The sequence below is a fragment of the Lytechinus variegatus genome, chromosome 5 (assembly GCF_018143015.1).
Source record: "Lytechinus variegatus isolate NC3 chromosome 5, Lvar_3.0, whole genome shotgun sequence".
Classification (NCBI taxonomy): Eukaryota; Metazoa; Echinodermata; class Echinoidea; order Temnopleuroida; family Toxopneustidae; genus Lytechinus; species Lytechinus variegatus.
The window spans coordinates 42,312,491-42,335,630 of NC_054744.1; the positions used below are offsets into that span (position 1 = coordinate 42,312,491).

General features: G+C 36.4%; 1 protein-coding gene across 1 annotated transcript in view; it reads left to right on the forward strand.

Moving 5' to 3' along the window:
* The first annotated feature begins 201 nt into the window (after positions 1–201).
* LOC121416204 (dmX-like protein 2) overlaps positions 202–23,140 on the forward strand; it is a 92,503-nt gene continuing 69,564 nt past the window's right edge. Inside the window, 3 exon segments of the mRNA XM_041609696.1 lie at positions 202–613; positions 16,291–16,416; positions 22,519–22,590. Coding sequence (XP_041465630.1) covers positions 527–613; positions 16,291–16,416; positions 22,519–22,590 — 285 coding nt within the window. The 5' untranslated portion in view covers positions 202–526.

Genomic DNA, 23,140 nt, shown 5'->3' on the forward strand with positions numbered 1-23,140 from the left:
TTCCATTTTCAATCGGGATTCGTCCCTGTTTTCACATATTGTGTGCTGTGGAATGGCCTATAATGGGGCTTTCGATTTGGGTTCATTGGGGTTAGGGATTAGTATTGTTACATTTCGAATTATAACATTTTCATTGCAAGTCTGTATGCATAGCAGACCATCGTGATTCTCTCGGATCATGCTGACCACTCTTCATTGGAAGTGACCACCGCCTCAAGGATGTTTCCTTATATTTTGGTTGTGAAAATATATAGAATATGATACTAAATCATTTTTTAAACAGAGCAGTGAAGATACTGTCACTCGCTTTTCCTCCCGAGATCTAGGGAATTGAATTAAGAAAATTTTAGGGTACCCACTCCAGTATAAAGCTTGCTTCCCAACACATTGAAGCTACCGTACCGTACCGGTATTTGCGATTTATTAGCAGGCTTCTATCTTCATTCTTTAATGTAGAATCGATGGCGATGCGACTTGGAAATAATTAATATGGAAAAATAGTGAAAAACACACAGTTTCATACAAAATGAACCGACACCAAGTATTAACTGGAGCTGTTAATCCAGGGGATTGTTGTTTTGCTGTTGGATACGTTGATGGAGTACCATTTACGGTAATTTACACCTTGTTTCTATATCCAGATTGTCGTGGATGTGTGTTGTGAATGAGAGATGTGTGTCTGGGAGTTTCCATTGATAGTTGTGCAATACGAGGTGGGTGTGTACCGTACGGTAGCGGTATGCGATAGGGGAGCTGCAAACTGAGCTGAGCAAGGCGCCATGGAAAGGAAGAGTGAAGCAAAGTTGTTTTATTTTTGGAAACACTGAGCCGGCCATCCAATGCTTTTGCCAGTTTTGGGGACTGTGAACAAATCGAATTTGTACCTGACCTCTTTACAAACTTTTATCGTTTCGATTGTGAAACGAAAGTTTCGTTTCACCACGTCACAATAAAAAAAAGTTTGGCTTGCTTTGCCTGGCTTGGGCAATTTTTTTATGATGCGAAGCTCCTCACAGCTCAGTCACACAACTACTTGAACTAGCAAGGAGGCTCCTAGGCTAGAGAGTAAAAATAATTTACTAACGTATGCTTACGGTTACGCTCCACTGAGCCGGGGCCGGTCTCGACAAGGGGCTGGCTACATACATGTACTTTCTACACTAACCTGTCTTCCAAAACCAAAAAAAACCAAATAGTTGTAAAAGGTCATTTCTATACCCACAAGGGTTCATTACATGCCGCGCACAGAAAAATCAAGCCATTGAAATAGTGTGTTTTGACACCAGAAGTGGGATCGCATCATCGCAGCACGCGCGACCCACTAGTTAGAAATCCACTGCCAAAGGCGGTTCATGGTGTGAGGTTAGTAATACTAACCTCGCAATACGTGTGAGTGATTTCTATATAGAGGGCTTCATAATACAACAACATACCGGTACCATCCAATGTTATCAATCTTTCTTTAACAATACAGTCCTTAAGGTTTAATATCAAATGTTCGAAGTTATCTCTTTCAATCTTGATTCTTTGTTGCATTATACATGATTCTGAGTTAGCTAGGTTTTCTTTTATTTATCATATTTTGTTCAATACTATTAAATTTGATTATTGTTATGTGTTTTATTCTTTGTTTTAATTTTCTATCTTACATCTTTTTTTAGTTATTTTAGTTTAATTAGGACCCCATGGAAGAACAGTGATATTTTGGAAATATCACTTAAATGGGCTATCCTCCATTGTATATATTTTTATGATTTTCATGTATTTTAATTATGAATTCTTACATGGAAATAAAAATAAACAAAAAACAACCAACGAAATAAATCTCATTAGCAATCTGTCTATACATGTACATGCATCTACTCTTCAAAATGGGAAACAGCTATGAAATCCTCCTGAAGCTCTATAGAAATTCATTTCGTCAGAATCATCACTGACGAAATAAATCTCATTATGGCCATTACATGTAACTCCATATGTATAGCGCAATACTATGTGCATATACTCAACTCATTCAATGAGTAAGGTTGAGTTTTCCATGGGTGGAAAAATAAGGTTTGCAATGTTTGGCTTATTTTCTCTTTTTATTTGGAACAAATGCTTGATTGTTTTATACTGTCAAATTCCAAATAGCTAATCATCAATTCATCATATAACTTGGCTCTTAAGCAAATTTGATTCTTGTGATTATTTCATCTTAAAAAAATAGAATGAAAATAGAGATTGAGATTGAGAAATGAAATTTTCTTGCCATATTACTTTCCACCAATAGAGGGCTTACATTAAAATTTGCCCAAAAGTCAAGTTTTTGAGCGCTCTGGTGAATACAAGACTTATTCCCAAGTTACTAATGAAAAATATATTGCAACTTTATGGAAATGAGTATTTTTTGGTCTCAAAAGTGTTTTTTAATGATTTTTAAAGTTTGTGTTGTGTACTGCATTGACATACCATACATGTAGTCCTACATGTACATTCCCCACAGGCAGGATGGTTACAGTGAGCAAGTGGTATGATCATCGCAATATCCTTAATTTTTTGTTAACAAACTTCTTTTTCTTTTTGCTTGTCAAATCTTTCCTCAGAAAAATGAGCCCCCCCCCCTTTTGTAAGATCCTGGACCTGCCCCTGCTTGTAATTGCTGTGTGTGTCCTGCAAGAGGAAATGAAAATAATTGGTTGGGTCCCATAAATTCAGGGCTCCACACTAACCCATTTTTTCTACTGGTCCAACCTATTCATGTCGGACCAGTAGATACCCAGTTTTTCAAATTTTTACTGGTCCGAACCTAAAATCTACTGGTCCCCCAAAATAAAGAAAACATTAAAAAAAGGCGCAAGTTTATTTGTCTAGCCTTTCGTTACCCCCCCCCCCCCCCGCAATGAAATGAAGGAATGAAGGACAAAAAGAAAGCAAGACAGAAACGAAGAAGGAAAGAAAGAAAGAAAGGAAGGAAGGAAGGAAAAGAAAGAAAGAATAAGAGAAAGGAATGAAGGAAGGAAAGGGAGGAAAAGAAAGAAAGAATAAAAAAGAAGGAAGTAAAAAAAGAAAAGGTAAAGAAAGGATAGATGTGAAGGAAGGAAAAAAGAAAGAACTAAAGAAGGAAAGGAAGGAAGGAATAAGAAGGAACAAAAATAAGAAAGAAAGAAAGAAAGAAAGAAAGGAAAAAAGGAAAAAAAGAAATGAAGCAAGCAATACAGAAAGGAAGAACAAATCCGGAAAGTAGTAAAGGAAAGAAAGAAGCAATAAAAAAGAAAGGGTTAAAGGAGAGATGGAAAGAAGGACATTGAAAGAAGGACAAAGAAAGAGGAAGGAAGGATTGAAAGAAGGAATTAAGGAAGAAATAAAGGAAAGGTAAAATGATAGATAGAAGGAAAGAAATAAATCAAGGAAGAAAGGGAAAGACGCAAGCAACATAAAAAAAAGAAAAGGCAAAAGAATAGATGAAAGGAAGAAAAAAAGAAAGACTGAGAGACAAAGAAGAAATAAAAAAGGTAAATAAATGATTGGTGGAAGGAAGAAAGAAACAAAGAAAGTAATGAAGAATGAAGGAAAGAAAAGGGTAAAAGGAAGGAAAGAAAGGTAGAAGAGATGAATATAGGATGGATGGACTCAAGAATTAAAGAAAGAAAATATCAAAAAGAAAGAAAGGAAGGAAGAAAGGAAGGAGAGAAGGAAGAAAGAAGGAAAGGAAGGAAGGAAGGAAGGAAGAAAGAAAGAAAGAATAAAAAAATAAAGAAAGAAAGAAAGAAAGAAAGAGAAAAAAAAGAAATAGAGAAAAAATATTTTTTAAAAGGATAGAAAGAATGAAAGAACGAATAAAAGAAAAAAAAGGGAAAATAAAAAAGAAAGACAGTAACCAAAAAAATTAGGGAAGAAACAAAGAAAGATTGAAGTGAAAGAAGGAAAGAAAGCTAAAACTATCATCATAAATAATTTATCAATTTCTTTTTGGCTCAATTAAAATAGCTACGAAAGAAAGTCAGAAACCAAGTGTATCAACACACACATAAATGCATATGTGGGGCTAACTTGTATTCAGACGATATCACCCGAAACCCGATCTGTTTGAACAAAACAGAAGTGAAAATTTATCCTTTTACTGCTTACATATGACAGAGTTACTCCAATTTTTAGGAAATATGGACATTATAAGAGCCTTTCATGAGTATGAACCGCAAATTTTGACAGTTCTGTGAGAGATTTCTGCCAGAGTTTAGCCAAGCTTCGTTCGCGCAGCCAGTAAAGAATTTACCACGTGAGTTGTGTGGCTGGCTAGCTACATATGTACACTGCACTGCACTGTACTGTATCTGCTCTAGTAGCAATTACGTGCGATTCATTCTGTGTGTATTCTGTGTGTGAATGACAGAATTTATCGGGGGGGGGGGGGGGGGGGGGAATGGTTTGCAGTGAATTTGACCATTTCTGGAAAAGTTATTGGCCCAACAATGGTTTCTATTACTGGTCATGTCGGACCCTTAAAATCTTGCTATTTTTGGAAAAATTACTGGCCCGACAATGATATTTTTTACTGGTCATGTCGGACCAGTAAATCTTCCTATTTCTGAAAATCTACCGGCCCGACAGCGATTTTTACCGGTCCGGGACCGTCGGACCGCCGCTATGATTTATTAATTCAGTTTATTGAGGTATCCTTATTTTCTGGGACAATCCCAATTTTTTGAACAGCTCCTCACCTGATAAAGAATACTGTTGCTTCACAATCATTGCATGCTGACTAATCCTCTGCTCTGTGATAGGAAAAGTCAAGCATGGATTTTAATCCATGTCGATAATTCTTACCAAAAGACATTCATGTACAGTACCTTTATACAAAAACTACCAAAATAGGAATTCGGAATAATGGTGAATTGCAGAAAAATTAGGATAAACTTGGATTTGGAACTCTTCACAGATTTTGTCCCAGAAAAATATGCAACGTTGACCAGATAGAGTGTTATTTCTGCATCCAAACACCACCACAGAAGTACATGTATAATGGATACTGGTAATCATGAGCATTTCTCATGTACTGAACAGGCCATGATCACTACTGGTTTTTTATTTATATTTTTAGTTCTGGTGGAGATTGGCTTCAGGCGTCGTGCTCCGCATTGTGTTTGATCGGAGTAGTATTGTTCTTCATGTAGATCTCTAGCATTGTACAGTGACTTTGACGACACCCAATTTTCAGATCTTGAATTCTATCTAGATTCTTTGTTCTACTCAGAACTGGAAGTTGCTCAGAAGCCGCTTAGCCCTGGTCCAAAGACCTCCCCTATATTATAATATGTACATCTGTACAGAATGTTCACATGAAAAGGGGGAGTGTAGAAAAACTAGAAACACACACTGTAGTGGCCACCTCTATGATCTCTCGCTTGTAATAGGAGTGGGCTATACATGGGTCAAAAATACTTTTTTTGTAATTTCAATATGGGAACAGTTTTTTTTTATTCCTTGTAATGTATCTCAACATGAAATGACAATATTTTTTGTCTTGGGTCCGAGAAAAAAGTGTGCCGGGCCAAAATCCAAAATGGCCGCCAGAACCACCCAAAATCACAGTTTTGGCCACAACTTCTTTATTTGGTGGTCTTTTTCTTTGGTTTTGGTGTCTATTCATATGTATTTGGGGGCAGGCAATTTGTTTTTCCTATAGTTAATACTTTAAAACCATTATTTGTAGAGTTAAAAGGTAATTATACCTAAATTTTTCAATTTTTATAGCCTTTTTTCAGCCAAAAAGTAGATTTTATCGTCCTGGGGTTCTTCGATATTAGGTGGTACGAGGTCAACAATAGCAAGCAGCTTCATAGAGCTATATCGCTTTTATTCCTCTACTATGGGTTTTATGGATATTTGTGAAATATATCTTAAATTAAAAAAAATTTAATTATCCATAGCGGCTATACAGTATACAATGTACTGTACATATAATGCACTGCATAAATGCATTGGCCACCATGACAAGGCATAGTGTTATACATTTCAATTCAATTCAATTTCAATTTATTATTTTTCATTTTCAACAGAAGAACAAAGTAATGTGATCAAAATAGTTACAATGAACTTATACAGATAAAATAAATTCAGGCATGTACAGTATTTGATATTTATCTATAAAACGAAGTAAAGCAAAACAGAATATATATAAGCAACTATCATAACCATTTTAAAATAAAAATTCTGTGAAAATGGAGGGATCCACTAAAAAGCAGTGCTTGTATTGTGTGGACCCCTCTAAATAATTATTTTAGAATTGCCTACGAAGACAGACAAGTTTACAAAACAGAGAACAGCAGAACAAAGAACAAGAAACAATAAAACAATTGAAGCACACACAAAGGATATGAAAATAAAAATGAAAAGAGATAAAGAAAGATAACAGAGATAATACAGCAGGACTTCAACGCGCGGATAATTATACAATTAGAAATGAGCTCTTAGGTTTAGAATTAGATGCCTTAGAAATTGAAGATATGTTTTGTCTCAGAAACTGAGGACATGTTTTGTCAAATATGCTAATTCAGGGGGCGGAGAAAGGTAATTAACCCATCATCAGGCGCGTACGCAAGGGGGGGGTTTCGGGGGTTCAAACCCCCCCCTTTTCGTTTCCTTTTTTTTTTTTTTTTTTTTTTTGCTTGTCTCCCCAGAGGTCGGACAGTTCCCCTACCCAATAATGTATATGACAGCAATAATGAACAGAATCTCATGTTTCCGACGAAAAACACAGAAAAAATTTCCGCTCGCTTCGCTCGCTCTCCTTTATATTATATCTTTTATTTCCGCATGTCGCCGACATGATCACGGTATCGCCATTAACAAGGCCATACATGATTATCATGATGTATACTTATGAATACAAGTGAACCAAGACAAAGACAAAGACATACGTTTTCTTACAAAATATGTTTTACCAATATGAAAACAAAAATGACGGAAAACGCTAAAATATCGGTTAGCTCGCTCCTCTCGCTCGTAATAATCTATGAAATTCCATAAGTATCTAGTCTCCTGTTCAAGGCCGTATTATGAGTGTTACGAATAGAAGGACATGTAGCATCGACTAATACTTGATTTACTAACAAACTATTGACAAGAAATGTATGTTTTGACGGGAAAACGCGAAAATTTCGGCTCGCTCACTCCGCTCGCTCGTAATCATTCATGAAATTTCTTTAAGTTTCTAGTCTCTTGATCAAGGCCATATCATGAGACTTACGAGCAGAAGGAAATGTATCATCAACTAATATGTAATCATTACCAACAAGCTATTGAGAAGAATTGTATGTTTTGACGGAAAAACGCAAACATTTCGGCTCGCTTGCTCCGCTCGCTCGTAATTATTCATGACATTTCTCAAGTTTCTAGTGTTCTGATCAAGGCCATATCCAGGCGCGTAGCCAGGGGGCGGTCGCCCCCCAAAAAAAACGTCCCCAAAAAGAAAAAAAAGAAGGGAAAAAGGGAGAGGAGAAAAGGAAAAGGGAAGGAAGGAAAGGGAAGAAAGCTAGGTAGCTTTGTGTTTTTTCTATTTATTCTTTATTTTTTTCTCAAAAGAGAAACTCCTTCACTCTTCTTGCTTTAAATTCATATATGAAGTTTGCTTCCGCGCTGCGGGCGGTTGAATGACAATATTGAAGTTCTCCATTGTTCCCCCACCTTTTCTCTAACCCTGTTTTTCCACCTCAGCTATGTGCTTCTTGCCAGTTAAAGTTAAAATTGTACACATTAGGGCATGAATTTGAGTAAGGTTAGGCCGAAGTAAATGTATGAAGTTATCTTTTTTTTCAATTGATCGCGCAACTTCTGGTCTGGTCGGCTCCGAGCGGGTAAAATCTTTATATCAGTTTCTGCCGTCACCTCCATAAAGTCAGCTTCTCCCGCTTTTCAGCTCATTACTATAAACAACCATAATTTGGTGGCAAACAGGTTCCTAATTTAAAAAGAGGAAGGTATGGAATTTGTGTCGTATTAAATAAAAAAGTACAATATTTTTTTTATCAAATTGTATTAAACTTCATGTCATTTCCCTGTATACATTCATCTCCTGTCCTGTTTTGCGCCCTCAGTTTGAAATTTTGAATGACACTTAAGTTTCTTTATATTCAAAATGAAGCGCTTCAGGATAAGTCAAAAAATTAATCATCCTTTATTATATAGATAATTTCAATAAATCACAGAAGTTTCAACTTTATGCGCACTATTTTCTTTGTAATGAAGTTCAATAATCTTAGAAAATCAATTGAATTAGAGACGATTGGGTATTAGAGATATCTACATTTGATGAAACGTCCGCCCTTTGAAATTTCAGAGTTTCATTGCTCATCGCGGGGAGGAATATCTTCCTCTGCCAATCTTCTCCTCTGTTTTGCGAGTTAAAAATATGCACTGATGCTAAATTGTTTGTAATCAAATCTGATCTTTCTAAAGAAAGTTTCAATATATCTTTGAGAATACCCTTTTCTCGGGACCCTTTTTATGGCAAGAAACATTGATAAATCACTTTAGCTTCCGCGCTTCGCGCGGAGTTATTATCATTTTAATTTCCTCCATTGTATACCTCTTTTGTGCGTTTACAATCACTTTTGAAAACAAGGTTCAAAATCGCAATATAGTCAACCGAATTGGAGGTACTAGAGACAAGAGAAACGACTCCTTTTCATTTTAATTTATGAAACACTAAAAGCTTCGCGCTTCGCGCGGGAGGGGGAAACTCCCCCTCCCTGCACCCACCCCCTAGGGAGCGCGCTTCGCGCGCTCTGTAAGTCCTGGCTACGCGGTTGGCCATATCATGAGTGCTACGATCCGAAGGACATGTAGCATCGACTATGATACCAACAAACTATTGACAAAAAGGTTATGTTTTCAACGCAAAAACGAGAACATTTCTGCTCGCTCGCGGGTCATGACCGCACTGTTACATACCCATCCCCACTTAAATGTTATTGTCTTATTTGCAGCGCTGAAAAAAAAGAAAAAAAAATCATCACCTCCCCCCCCCGCTCATCACTTTTTAGAGACTGGGCGGGAGATTTTTTAAAAAAAATCAGCTCGAAAACCCCCCCCTTTCAAAAATCCTGCGTACGCGCCTGCCCCACATCATGGCATTTACACTGTAGATATTCTGGGTCCCGTTGCATAAAAATTTACCATTATGTTAACTTTAATGGTAACTTACATGGAATCCTTGGTTCTGATTGGCTGTTGATCAACATTACCATGATTATATAGTTACCTGACCCCATAAACAGGCCAGTTAGACACCACAACCAGGTAAAAAAGCCTCCAAATGAAGAAGATATGGCTAAATGTAGATATGTGATGTACGTATATGATATGTGATATTTTATGTGAAATTCATGTTGCTGGTTTCATCATGTACATCAGCTGACAAACAATCAAATTCACAATTCACAATCTAATTTTAAACCTTAAGAGCTTATTTCTATGACACTATAGTTTATATACAGGCCTTGTCATATGTCATGGTGGTCAATGCATGGAAATATGCAGTGTAGTATGTACAGTAACAGTACATTGTATACTGTATTGCCCCTATGGATAATTAACATTTTTTTATTTAATAAGATATATTTCACAAATATCCGTAAAACCCACAGTAGAGGAATAAAAGCAATATAGCTCTATGAAGCTGCTTGCTATTGTTGACCTCGTACTATCTAATATCCAAGAACTCCAGGACAATAAAACCTACATTTGTCTGAAAAAAGGCTATAAAAATTGGAAAATTTAGGTATAATTACCTTTTAACTCTACAAATAATGGTTTAAAAGTGCTAATTATAGGAAAAACAAATTGCCTGCCCCCTAAAACATATGAATAGACACCAAAACCAGAGAAAAAGACCACCAAATAAAGAAGTTGTGGCAAAAACTGTGATTTTGGGTGGTTTTGGCGGCCATTTTGGATTTTGGCCCGGCAAAGATAACATCCAGGTATTCTACGCGTTTTTGTATGTGCCTTTGATGGCCCTTGAACCGCACAGTGCTGTATGTCAAGTTGAGACAATGTGCTGGATACTGCGTCCCCAGGCCAGGGACGCGTCATGTCAATTACGTCACAATAGTAAAGTTCAGAGGCCTGGTCTGCTCTACATAGATTCCCCATCTTAAACTATAAAATATTAAATGATTTTTGCTCTAGATGTTTATATTGACTTGCCTGAGGCAAAAGGACATATATCGCCCTCACTAAATTTATATCGCCCTCACTAAATTTATATCACCCTTGTCTACGACTTGGGTGATATAAATAGAGTTTGGGCGATATACATGTACATGTATGTCATATCGCCCTGAGGCCAGTCAATGTTGCTTTATTAGGTTTATTCAAATTTTTCGTTTAAAAACCAAAAATATCTGAATAACAAATTAACAACTGATTATTAGTGCATTAGATATTCACTGCTGCAATTTATTTCATTGAAATTAATGTAGACATATATGTATCATTCACATGCCTGAAGAAAATGAAACAAATAACAATTATAATAATAATAATAATAATACACTTCATTTATATAGCGCCTTTTCACAAAGCGCATTATGATTTCATATACAGCTGTTATAACGTAAGAAAAAGGAAAGTGGGGATGTGACATCATTACTTTTTAGTCCATCTATTGAATATTCATGACAACATGCATAACTGTTTTCACAATATATTGCTTTACTTAGAAATCCAATAATTTTGATATCAGATTTTAAAGAAATTTTCAGCATTTTTCTCTGTGAATTTTACTCTATTCATTTTAGTCCAGAGCATCAAACGAAAACTTTGAGACATGTGAAACTCCACATACACATGCAAAGACAAGTGTTCAGTTTAAAAGCCCATGTTGTACTGTACACCGTAGGCATGCACATCTTTTAATCTCCATAAATCAAGGTGTAGATGTAGGAAGGCCCCCCCCAAAAAAAATAAAATAAAATAAAATAAAAGAAATATATATATATAAATGAATAAATAAATAAATAAAATAATAAATTGATTACAAATATCAGGCTACTGAGGCTAGTGAGCCTTCATACATACATGTACATGTACATGTATGTACATGTATGTAGGTAAATTGTGCAGTGTTTACATGCTTCAATGTTCATGATAATAATTGCGCATGTCATTGATTTGATATCACTTGTTTCTATCACATGATTTCCAATTCTATACAGAATCCTGTCACATCCTGTGCCCTCCTTGTAGTTTAACAGCTTGATTTGGTTTTGTTTCTGTTTCTCGATGACTCAGTCCTTTGGCCAAATGAAAATTGATTTTTTTTTTATTGATCTTTATGTATTATGCCTTATCAGAGAAAAGGTTTGTTTGAGCACTGACCAGAACAGATAAATTGGAATAAAATTCCTTGATGAAGATGGGTCATTCCATGTCAAATTACCCCCCCCCCCAAAAAAAAAAAATGGCCACAAATATAACACATTTTCAGATAGTTCACTCAATTTCCTATCCAGTGATGCCATTTTTTGTCTCACCTGCATAGCAGAGTGAGACTATAGGCGCCGCTTTTCCGACGGCGACGGCGGCGGCGTCAACATCAAATCTTAACCTGAGGTTAAGTTTTTGAAATGACATCATAACTTAGAAAGTATATGGACCTAGTTCATGAAACTTAGCCATAAGGTTAATCAAGTATTACTGAACATCCTATTAGAGTTTCATGTCACATGACCAAGGTCAAAGGTCATTTAGGGTCAATGAACTTAGACCATGTTGGGGGAATCAACATCAAAATCTTAACCTGAGGTTAAGTTTTTGAAATGTCATCATAACTTAGGAAATATATGGACCTAGGTCATTAAACTTGGACATAAGGTTAATCAAGTATCACCAAACATCCTGCATGAGTTTCACGTCACATGACCAAGGTCAAAGATCATTTGGGGTCAATGAACTTTGGCCGATTTGGGGGTATCTGTTGAATTACCATCATAACTTTAAAATGTTTTGGATCTGATTCATGAAACTTGGACATAATAGTAATCAAGTATCACTGAACATCCTGTGCAAGTTTCAGGTCACATGATCAAGGTCAAAGGTCATTTAGGGTCAATAAACTTTGGCTTAATTTGGGGTATTTGTTGAATTGCCATCATAACTTTGAAAGTATGTTGGTCTAGTTCATAAAACTTGGACATAAGAGTAATCAAGTATCACTGAACATCCTGTGCGCATTTTAGGTCACGTGACCAAGGTCAAAGGTCAATGAACTTTGGCCATAATGGGGGTATCTGTTGAATTACCATCATAACTTTGCAAGTTTATTGATCTGACTTTTGAAACTTGGACATAAGAGTAATAAAGTATCACTGAATATCCTGTGCAAGTTTCAGGTCACATGATCAAGGTCAAAGGTCATGTGAGGTCAATCAATTTTGGCCACGTTGGGGGTATTTGTTGAATTACCATCATATCTCTGTAAGTTTATTGGTCTAGTTCATAAAAAGTGGACATAAGAGTAAACCAAGTTTCACTGAACATCTTGTGCGAGTTATAGTAGTTTTCAAAGTCAGCAATACTGCTATGTGGAATCGCGTGATGCAGGTGAGACGGCCAGAGGCATTCCACTTGTTTACTGATTTTGGTCCATCAGTATCGAGCTATGGTCGCTTAAAGGACAAGTCCACCCCAACAAAAACTTGATTTGAATAAAAAGAGAAAAATTCAGCAAGCATAACACTGAAAATTTCATCAAAATCGGATGCAAAATAAGAAAGTTATGACATTTTAAAGTTTCGCTTCATTTCACAAAACAGTTATGCACATCTCGGTCGATATGCAAATGAGGGAACTGATGACATCACTCACTATTTCTTTTGTAGTTTATTATATGAAATATTTTGATTTTATTGTCATTTTCATGTGAAATGAAGTTCCATTCCTCCTTGAGCACATGGAATTCCATTATTTCAACATTTTTGCTTCAGGCAAGGAGGTCCTAAAATTTGTAAAAATTGAAATATTGTATAATTCAAACAATAAAAAACAAAAGAAATAGTGAGTGAGTGAGTGCCATCATCAACTCTCTTATTTGGATGTAACTGGCTCGTTCATATAACTATTTTGTTAAAAATAAGCGAAACTTTGAAATGTCATAACTTTCTTATTTTACGTCTGATTTTGAGAAAATTTTCAGCATTGTGCTTGTCTGATTTTTCTCGATTGATTCAAGTCAACATTTTTCTGAGGTGGACTTGACCTTTGAAACTTGGGCCTGTCATAACGGGAAAACCGTGCATCTGATTCTGATTGTGCTGAAAAACATCATATTGGCATGGGCCATGTCAAACTCCCTACATATACCAAAAATGAACAAATTTTCAGACAGTGCTATTTACTCGTTGGGTGAATTGACGTAGAATGACCCAAAACAGATCATGCATGTACACATAGAGGAAGGCATTAAAAAATTATACTGGTACCAAAAAAATTTGCCTACATTGTACCATCAAAGACTGCCCTGGACTGTACATGTATTTTAGGCCCTCGTAGAGCTTTTTCAGTGCTCACTTGACCCGACTTATTAGTCTTATTTTCATCTACCTATTGAAAGATTTGATGCATATATTTTACTTTTTTATGATCAGGAATGTTGTTAGTGTTTCATTTCAGGGGGGGGGGGGAGGGGGATGGTGGCACTTTGCAGTCTTGTAAATCTGATTCTGAATACAAAACACCTGTTATATACACATCACAGAAATGACACAATTTATTTGTATACCGGTATCCCCTCTGAATAAACCTAAATTGTACTGTATTCTACTTTAACCCTGTCTCCTCTAATGTGTTTTGTTACACGATAAATTTTACACTGTCTTTATGACATTCTACTCGTCTTTTAATTGTCATGAAGTGTGAAAAAAGATACTGCAGCAAGTTACCTCTATATTATACATATACATTTAGGTGGTTTCAAACCACTTCGATCACAAGAATCCCCGTTGAATTACATGTACGAGAACTTTCTCAAACTGAAAAATACCCAATGATTATTCCCACATTCACACCATCCAGAAACACACAACACACCCTTCGGGGAAAGTTCTTGAAGTTACGAGCATGCCCAGTATGGTCTGATGTTAAAGCAGACAAGGCGTGAATTTCAATGTCGCTAGCTCAGCAGCCACCCACGGCACCCATGCATGCCCAAATACGTGCCCAGATGCCCAAAATCCTGATGAACATTGAGGCAGTCTGAAACCACCTAACATGGTGGGGGGAGATGATGAAATGTAGGCCTATTTTTCCACTTCCATTTTTTAATCATGCAACAGAGTCAGTATATTGTACTTTAATCCAGAAACAGGAAACGAACAGAATTTGATTTCTTGATTTCATTTGAAGGACTTCAAACAGAGACTACAGTACATTCTGTACACGTAAATTTTGTATCTGGTTGGAGTATGATGAAATGTAATTGTGCTTAAACTGGACATCTTTTTTTCAAACCATTCATCAAGTCTGAGATGAAGAATGCACCAATAAATGAAAATTGATCGGTTTGTTGTGAAGAGAGATATGAAGTAGGAATTGTTTATAAAACAGATCCATGGAGGTACATGTACATACATTGTAAACTGACTTGGTATATTCTGAAAGGAAAACTTTGGTTTATAGATAGTTAGATCCAAACAGGGGAGCAACAACTTGCATCATCGTTTGATCTGATTTGGCCAAGGCTTGAACTCCTGACCTCCCAGTTGTGAGGCGGACGCTCTACCAACTGAGCCAACACGTGGCTGCCAGCAACATATTTCCTGAGGGAGAGCTTTTTTTCATGGGAGAATTTTGGTTTATATGAATTTAAATCAAATTAAACTTCGCAGCAATGGTTTATGGTATACCATGTGGTGAGACCAACATGTACAATTTAGAAAGACCCAGGGGGGGGGGGGGGCACTCAGTATAATGCATAGTGGGTATGTGCTGCAGAGGGGACCCCAATTTTTACACTCAAATTTCTGTTCCAAGGCATCGCATTTTTGTCTTATTGAGAAAAAGAGCAAAGAAAGCTGCTCTGACGCATAGCATTTTCTTCTTATCGAGAAAAAGAAGAAAGAAATCCGCTCCAAAGCTTTGCATATTTTCCGTTATGCCGTTCCGGCGGCATTGATCTGCTACAATGAGCCACAATTTTGGTGAAAAGCGGCCGCAGAACACTGTCCAACCATCGCCTCTGCGCTAGCACACCCGGTGCCAGTGCCGCCGGGCTAGATGCATGCACATTCCATAGGGATGCATACGCACTCACATGCAGGCGACCCGTCCAAGGACCCCCGTTTTCACAAACATTTGTAGTTCCGAAGCCCGTTCCGTAGACCCTCCTTTTTACAATAAGCCCGCTTCAAGGCCCCCGTCTTTCGTCTTGCCCGCGGCACATACCTACTACTTTTTTGGTTAAGTAACCCCCCCACAAGAAAGACTAAGAAAAGTGGATAGAGATATAGAAGAGAAATGGAAACGCAAGAAAGTGGAATGTGGTTGAAAGGTAGATTGTTATTTCCTGAAATAGGTGTAGTGACTGATGGTCCTTATAAAAACAATTTTAAACCATAAAATGTGAGAAGGTTTGAGTATTGGGAGAGATGAGAGAAGACTGACATGAGTTGGCAAGTGGAGTTGCAGAGTCGAGTCTCTAGTGGGACAAATCCCTGATATATGTGTATGATTCCCATTTCTCAGTGACAAAGCTTCCTGGGAGCATGTAATAGGTCCATGCTGGGAGACAGCTTTCCAAAGGGCAAGTGTCCCCATAGATGTGTGTGTTTCCATGAATAACACCTTCCCAATGATACATAATATAATATATGTACACACCCCACCCCATTTTTGGTGGAGTTGTACCTTGATACAAAAATCAAATTGCCTGAAATTTGCATTCACGTAAGAACAATGATTTAAAAAACAAATCAGTTTTGGATAGTCTTTGATAATGAAAATGCATTTCCTGGATGACCTTCGTCCAGTTTTGGACCCTGAAGTGTTTCATAAAGACGCCAAATATCAGTCAACTAAATTTGCAATTTCAGTGGATTTAATTGTAATTCTCTATTTTTATGAGAACAAAATTCATGAATCAGGAAACCAGAATGAACTGCTGATCAATACTCAAATGTACCTTGCTTTTAATACTTTTTTTAAGGGATTGTCACATATCTCTCTGTTCTTTATTAAATGTCCTGTCTTTTCAGTAATTTTTTTGTGTGAATTATTGCTTTGTTTTTATATGAACTCTTTCTTTTAATACAGGCTTATGCCTCAGGATGTGATATAGTAATCTTGGCTTGTGATTTCCAGCGGACTCAGATCATCCCGGGTGAGAAACATGGCAACATCCAAGTAGGTTGTATTGACTGCTCATCAGAAAATGGAAAGGTAAGAAGATGCTCTAATATTAAATGGAGAAAAGTATAAATCAAGTGGTTCTTACTGCCTAAAATGCTAAAATCATACATGAGTGAACCATTAAATCCTTGTTCGGAAAAGAATAGTAGTGAAATTTAAAAAAAAAATATATACATGTATGTAATTTAAGGCTTAAAGGAAACCAAAACCCAAGAAGAGAAGTAATCTTATTGGAAAGAGTAAAATGAGAGGAACAATTAAAAAAAGTTTCATCAAAATCGGTTATGAAATAAGCAAGTTATGGGAGTTTGAAAACTCTTGTTTTACTTTCTATGGGCATCCTCAAATTGGCAAACGTGCTTCAAAATGGCTGATTTTGTGGACAACTCTCCATTTGTTTTGTACACAAATTTTCAGATTTTCCTCATTATCTTTAAAATTGCATCTTGCCTCCTTCTGAGCACAAAATACATGTATGTCATGGGAAAATATAATCCACACCATATATGTCAAGGTCAGGAGGAGATAATGTGAAATATGTACATGTAAAGGGGAAAATCTGAAAATATGTGTACAAAACAAATGGAGAGGTTGTCCAATGTCCACAAAATCTTCTTGGGTTTTGGTTTCCTTTAATGCAGACTGTGAGACAGATAAATGACTGGAATATGTTCTTACTGCTGCCTTGGCAGTAGGCCTGCATTGTACAGTTAGAATTTCCTTTCACGAGAAGTGCCCCCTGAACTGTAGCTATGGAAAAACATGTACCGGTATATCTTTCTCTTCTTGCTTTTTCTCTTTTCTCCAATTCATAAAATCCTGAATCAGCCGCTGACTGTAATGGAACAAATAGTATTGATGCTCTATTTGACTATTTGAATCTGAGATTTGAGAGAAATGACGTACAATTTTACTTGTCACATGTTGGAAAGCAATGAGTTAAAAACCAGAAATGCTATTGCTGTATGTATGATGGGGTGTCCAAACTTCGCAGACTTTTCAAAAATATTCTTCAGGCTTATTATTTGTTCACAAAATATTCACAATTTAAGCAAAACCAATTTAAGAAATAGTTACCACATTGATGGCAAGATCGTAAACTTTAAAATCATTGACAAAAATGTGAAGTAGGTCAAGGGGTTTCGCCGGTATCGCGATCTCAAAATTCTTTTCCGATCGACGAATGCGCACTGTGCTGGAAAACCGTTCTGGAAAAGTGTGACCTACCTTCGCGGACCGAAATTTTTAAAGAGATTTTAAACAAAAACTCAAGCTCAAAAGGTGAGATATTTACATGTATATCAGATTGACGACAAAATGCTATAGAAGTCAGTACCACATTGAACTCACATTTTATATCTGCTTGCAAAATGATGATATTGTGATGCTTGTTGAGGATATCAGATTTCTTCGGAACGGGGCGTTAACGGTGACAAATTTTCCGATCTTTTGTCAATATTTTCATGAACACTGAACTCATCCTGAAGAAACTTACACCATATGGTAATTCTACGTCGCTTTTCACGTTGATGATGTCAGATTTTAAGGATATCGGCTAGTATTTTAGATAATGGCCGTCCGCGAAGTACAGTTTGGACTCACTGCTACATGTATGTACATGTACTGTATGTATGTACTTTTTTAGGTCTAATTACAAACATACATGTACATGTATTTTCATGTATTATGATTACCTGTGAGAAACAAGTGTTCCCTTTATAAAGTCTATGGGATTAGGAAGTAGACAATTCTGCATAAAATTAACACTTGACTTTATCAACCAAATAGGCCTGTTGATGTTTTGCATTGTATGATCATTCATGGAGGTAAAATGCCTCCATGGATCATTGCACTGCAGTGTACTTTTCAACATACCGAGTGCTTGTTGTAAAGACAAAATGCATTCTAGTCTGGTACGAGAAAGATGCATGAATCATTTATGTGATTACGTAGTCCTGCTTGTGATGATCCTATTTCAGACTGTAATATGGAGACTAAAAATAAACTAAATCACCAGGTAAAGCTTCTCATTAAAACTGATGATTGTCTTCAATGAATATCAATGATCCTTGAAGGGCAATGTACCTACACTATACATGTATTAAATGTTGAATGTCACTCAGGGGCTTTGTTTACATCAAACTCTTCAAGGAATTTCCAATAAAGAGATAATGGTTGGAATTGGATCAAGATAAAGTAAGAATTTAGAAAGTACATGTACATGTACCGTACCTTACATGTACATGTATGTCAAAATTTGTTGGAAATGATGAAGTTGTGCATGCATGCTGTATGTACATGTACATGTATCAAAGATAATCATGAAATTACATACACATACATGTAATACCTATTAATGATAATAAACTAAAATATAGTATGATGCCATGCACAATTTTAAATCTTTATGTACCTGTACAGTATGTCCACATCAGCAGTAGATAATACGAGCCTTCATAGTAAATGTTTTTGAACGAGAAGGAACGGTGCATGTACATGTACATTACATGTACATGTAATCGTATTAAAATCTGATAGTATTTCATTCTACTGTATGCTACCGTATGTGGTGAAATTGCAAAGAAAAGTACATTCTTTCTGAAGAGGTGTCCTCCAGACACTGTGGTCACAAATAGAAGATCTATGCGCTTGGTAATTTGAGGAACATGAACAATGTTTGCAGACATTTCAATGCCTGCCTTTTCATGGGCACATTTGTTATTTGATTGTGGAAAGGGGGATATTGAGAGATAAGGCCTCGAGATAATATAGAGGAAAAGAGAGTGGGAGTGGAAACCTGCACAAAGAGAGCATGGGGGGGGGGGGGCATTGACAAAGGATATAGTTCTATTAACACAATACATGTACATTTAAATGTTTGAGAAAATAAGAATAAGAAGAAAAAAGGAGAAGGAGGAAGGAGGAGAAAGAAAAGAAAGAAAGGAAGACTGACATAAAAAAGGGAGGAAAACAAGAAGAAGATGAAAGGGAAAAGAAAAACAAAGAGAATACGTAAAAAAGCAAAACAGAAGATGAGAAGAAGGAGCAAGAGAAGAAGAGGACTATTGAAGAAGAAAAAATCAAAAAGAGAAGGGAAAAAGAGAAAGAAGGAATAGGGAGGGCGAGAGAGAGGGGAGAATACAATACGTGTACATGTACCTGTAGGCCTACAGAAGAAATAATAGAGAAAAGAAAGAGAGAAACGAACAGGAAATAATTTGAATGATATTCTTGAGGTTAATACTATTCTATATTCAGTCTCCACTGTGGTATTGCATGGAATGAGCTCCATGTCCAATTTAATATCATCCACTGTGGATACAGTATGATGAACCAAGCAGTTCTCCCATTTACTGGAGGAATAGTCTTCTTGCTTAACTGCTCAGGATAAAAATAAACTGCTTATGAAATTAATATCTCTTGACTGATGGTAATGTAGAAAGTGGAACTCATCAAATTTGAGTGAACACATTCTTCCAAGACTTGCTTTTTATAACTTGTTTATAATATACTTTCAGTTTTTGCATGATACGGCACACTCTAGTACGTGTTGCCAGTCCAAATATATCACATTTTTTCTTCAAAATTCCTGTTTTACAACCTTGGGGATCCTAGAGTTTTATCATTCACTACCTGTAGATGAATGTGTACCTCGACTGTACTGTACTGATTGGTTTTCTTTTAATGAAATTTTTGGCATTGTGCTCTGTGAATTTTCCTCTATGTAGGATTGAATATTTTCAGCCTGGAGCATCTAATCTTTAATAGAGGAAAAGAGAAAATCCCACTGTATGCCAAGACTGTACTTGAGACACACAGGTGGCTCCAAGTAGGTTTGTGCTCACATTCATGCATACGTACCAACATACATGTGCATAATCCCCCTTGTACAGTATGTAGGTTTCACATAATTTCGGAATACCTGGTACTCTTGATCAATGAATGAGTGAATGAATGAACAGAGAGAGTGCCCCCACTTTGTGCCAATAGAGTGTAGGTTGTGGCATATATGGCTGTCTAATGTATATGTACGCTACAACAGCGTGGCTACTTCATGTACATGTACATGTATGGACATTTCACATTGGGGTCTTGGCTAAAATGTAGATCTACAGTGTACATGTAACGTACATGTACATGCAGGGGGTAATACAATATATGTATAAAAATATGCTGTGATGCATCTGCTGGTGCATGTACATGTACACTTTTATCTGTAATACATTTTTCTACACATGAACAATAAAATAATGGACTGAATCTGTATGTAGTGGAATACTGAATAAAATGTTTAAATCGGAATAAGAGTGTGTAACAGAAGGCCAAAACACGTGCATGTACATGTAGGTGATATGTTTTATAAAGTTCTACAGGTGTTACACTTGTTACACTGTACTACATGTACATGTAGATAATTCTGTTGATCTACATGTACATGTATACGTAGCCTACATGTACATGTACACTTTAGCCTCCCCCCCCATGCTACATGTACATGTACACACATACATGTACTGGACAATGAAGTACAGACATGGCTAATTCAGTTCCCGCAGTACATAGTGTGTAATCGGCATTGTTGCGTCTGGTACATGTAGATCAGCTGAAATCAAAGACATGGTTAAGAAAAAAAAGCTGTTAAAAATCATGTCAGTTTCTACATTGTATTTCCACTATATGACTTCAAGAATGGTCAGAATGTTCTGTATATTTACATGTAGGATAAAAAAAAAAAATTTGCCAGGTCAGTTTTGCTTTTATATACAATCAAAGTGTCAATTTCAGGTTCCAGGACATTCGCACCGGCGACAATTGCTCCACTGCAGATTCCAATAATGAAATAACCAATCAAACCTGGATTTAACACTATACTGTATCCTTACCCTACACTTTAACAACCCTATAGCAACACTAACCCTTACCCTATATCTAGACAAAATAACATTCGGAGCGATTGTCGCAAGAGCAAATGTCATGTCTCCCAATTTTATTTTATTTTATTTTATAAATGGTGGGTATCGCACATGTACATGTATGTCTCCGACAACTGTCCATACTGTAATTTGGAGATAGATGTAATCCTGTTAGGTGACATTTGCTCAGGACTGCGACAATTGCTCTGGGGTTGATTTCTGCTACGATGTAGGGTTAGGATTGCAATAGCGTTTTATGTTCGGTTTATGGTTACGTTTTGGGTTGGGTACATTGTTAAACCCAGGGATGAAGTTGGTCATCCAATAGCAGACCTTCATTTTTGAGGAGCGCGATCGCGCCGGCGCTCCTACCGCGCTCCTTAAAAAAAATAAGGAGAGCAAAATATTGCGCTCCTCAAAAAAAAAAAAATTGCTAAAATTTTACATCTTTAAATCCATGAAATAGCCTTCTTTTTTCCATAATTCCTTGAAATTACTTTGATTTAGTTGAAATCTATCAGAAAAATGAAGAATGTTTATCTCTTTCCTGACTCTGATTTTAATTCAATCTCGGTAAATATTGCAATCCCATGTAGTCTCATACATGTATGTAGATTTTCATGGCAACACCATGGAAGTCTACATATGGGACTACAATATTTACCGAGGTAAGTTCAAATCAAAGTCGGGAAAGTGGTGAATATTCTTCATTTTTCTGATAGTTTTCAACTAAATCAAAGTAATTTCAAGGAATTATGGAAAAAAGAAGACCATTTCATGGATTTAAAGATGAAAAATGTGAAATTTTTGCAATTTTTCTTTCAATTTTTTTTTTTTTAGCTTACGACATCTTGTAAACGTATTGACGTTACCCAGGCCTAGTTTCACCACAGATTAATTAATAGCTAACACAGAGCTCTATTGCATACACTATGTTAAGAAAAATCTACAATTTATCATACATCTATTGTAATGAATTGATTTGAGCTCACGGAGAGCGATTCTGAGGAGCTCATTTGAGCTCCTCAAAAAAATAAGGAGAGAGATTTATTGAGCTCCACGAAATTATAAAAGTGAAGGACTGCAATAGTGTTGTCATGGAACCTCCTGTTTAATATGCATTTTACTAGCGGGTGTACATGCTTTCTCTAACAATTGAACATTTATTGAACCTGCTTTTAACCAAATAATATTGTCTCCATTTTGTGTTTCATTGCAGATTGCTGCATCATATGCAAATCAGGTCTATATATTTGAACCTTCACCAGTTGCTCAAAAGAAGAACTCAAATGTAAGTAGAATCAACTTTCCATGTTGAAAGGTTTGAGATATCATAATGCAACCATTGTACCATTGATAAAGTATTATATAAAGGGGATGTTTTAACTTTGTTTCTGCCAACATAGCAAAAGCATTAAAGCAGTTCTAAGCTTTTGGTCAAATGAGAAGCGATTACAGTTACGGTATTATTATCAGCAATTATTTTGTGACCCTCATGAAAACTGTCTGCATAGTGAATACTGATAATGAATGTAGTCATACATGTAGCTTTCTTTTCTTGACCATTCCATTAAGTACTCGTCTGCCGTTGTCTGACATGTCCAATCTGACAGTTTCCGGTTTTAGGAACTGGGCTACTCAGCCAATAAAAATCAAGGAAAGTTGTCAGATGAAAAGTGTTGATGAAAAGCCCTCGTCTGACAGTTTTGATTGGCTAAGAAACACATCTGACTACAGCAACTGTCAAGTAAAACAGACTGTTGGATAAAACAATGTATCTACATGTATACGTCCTTGACATACAAGAATAAGTCCAGTATTAGGTGTAGTAAACATGAGAG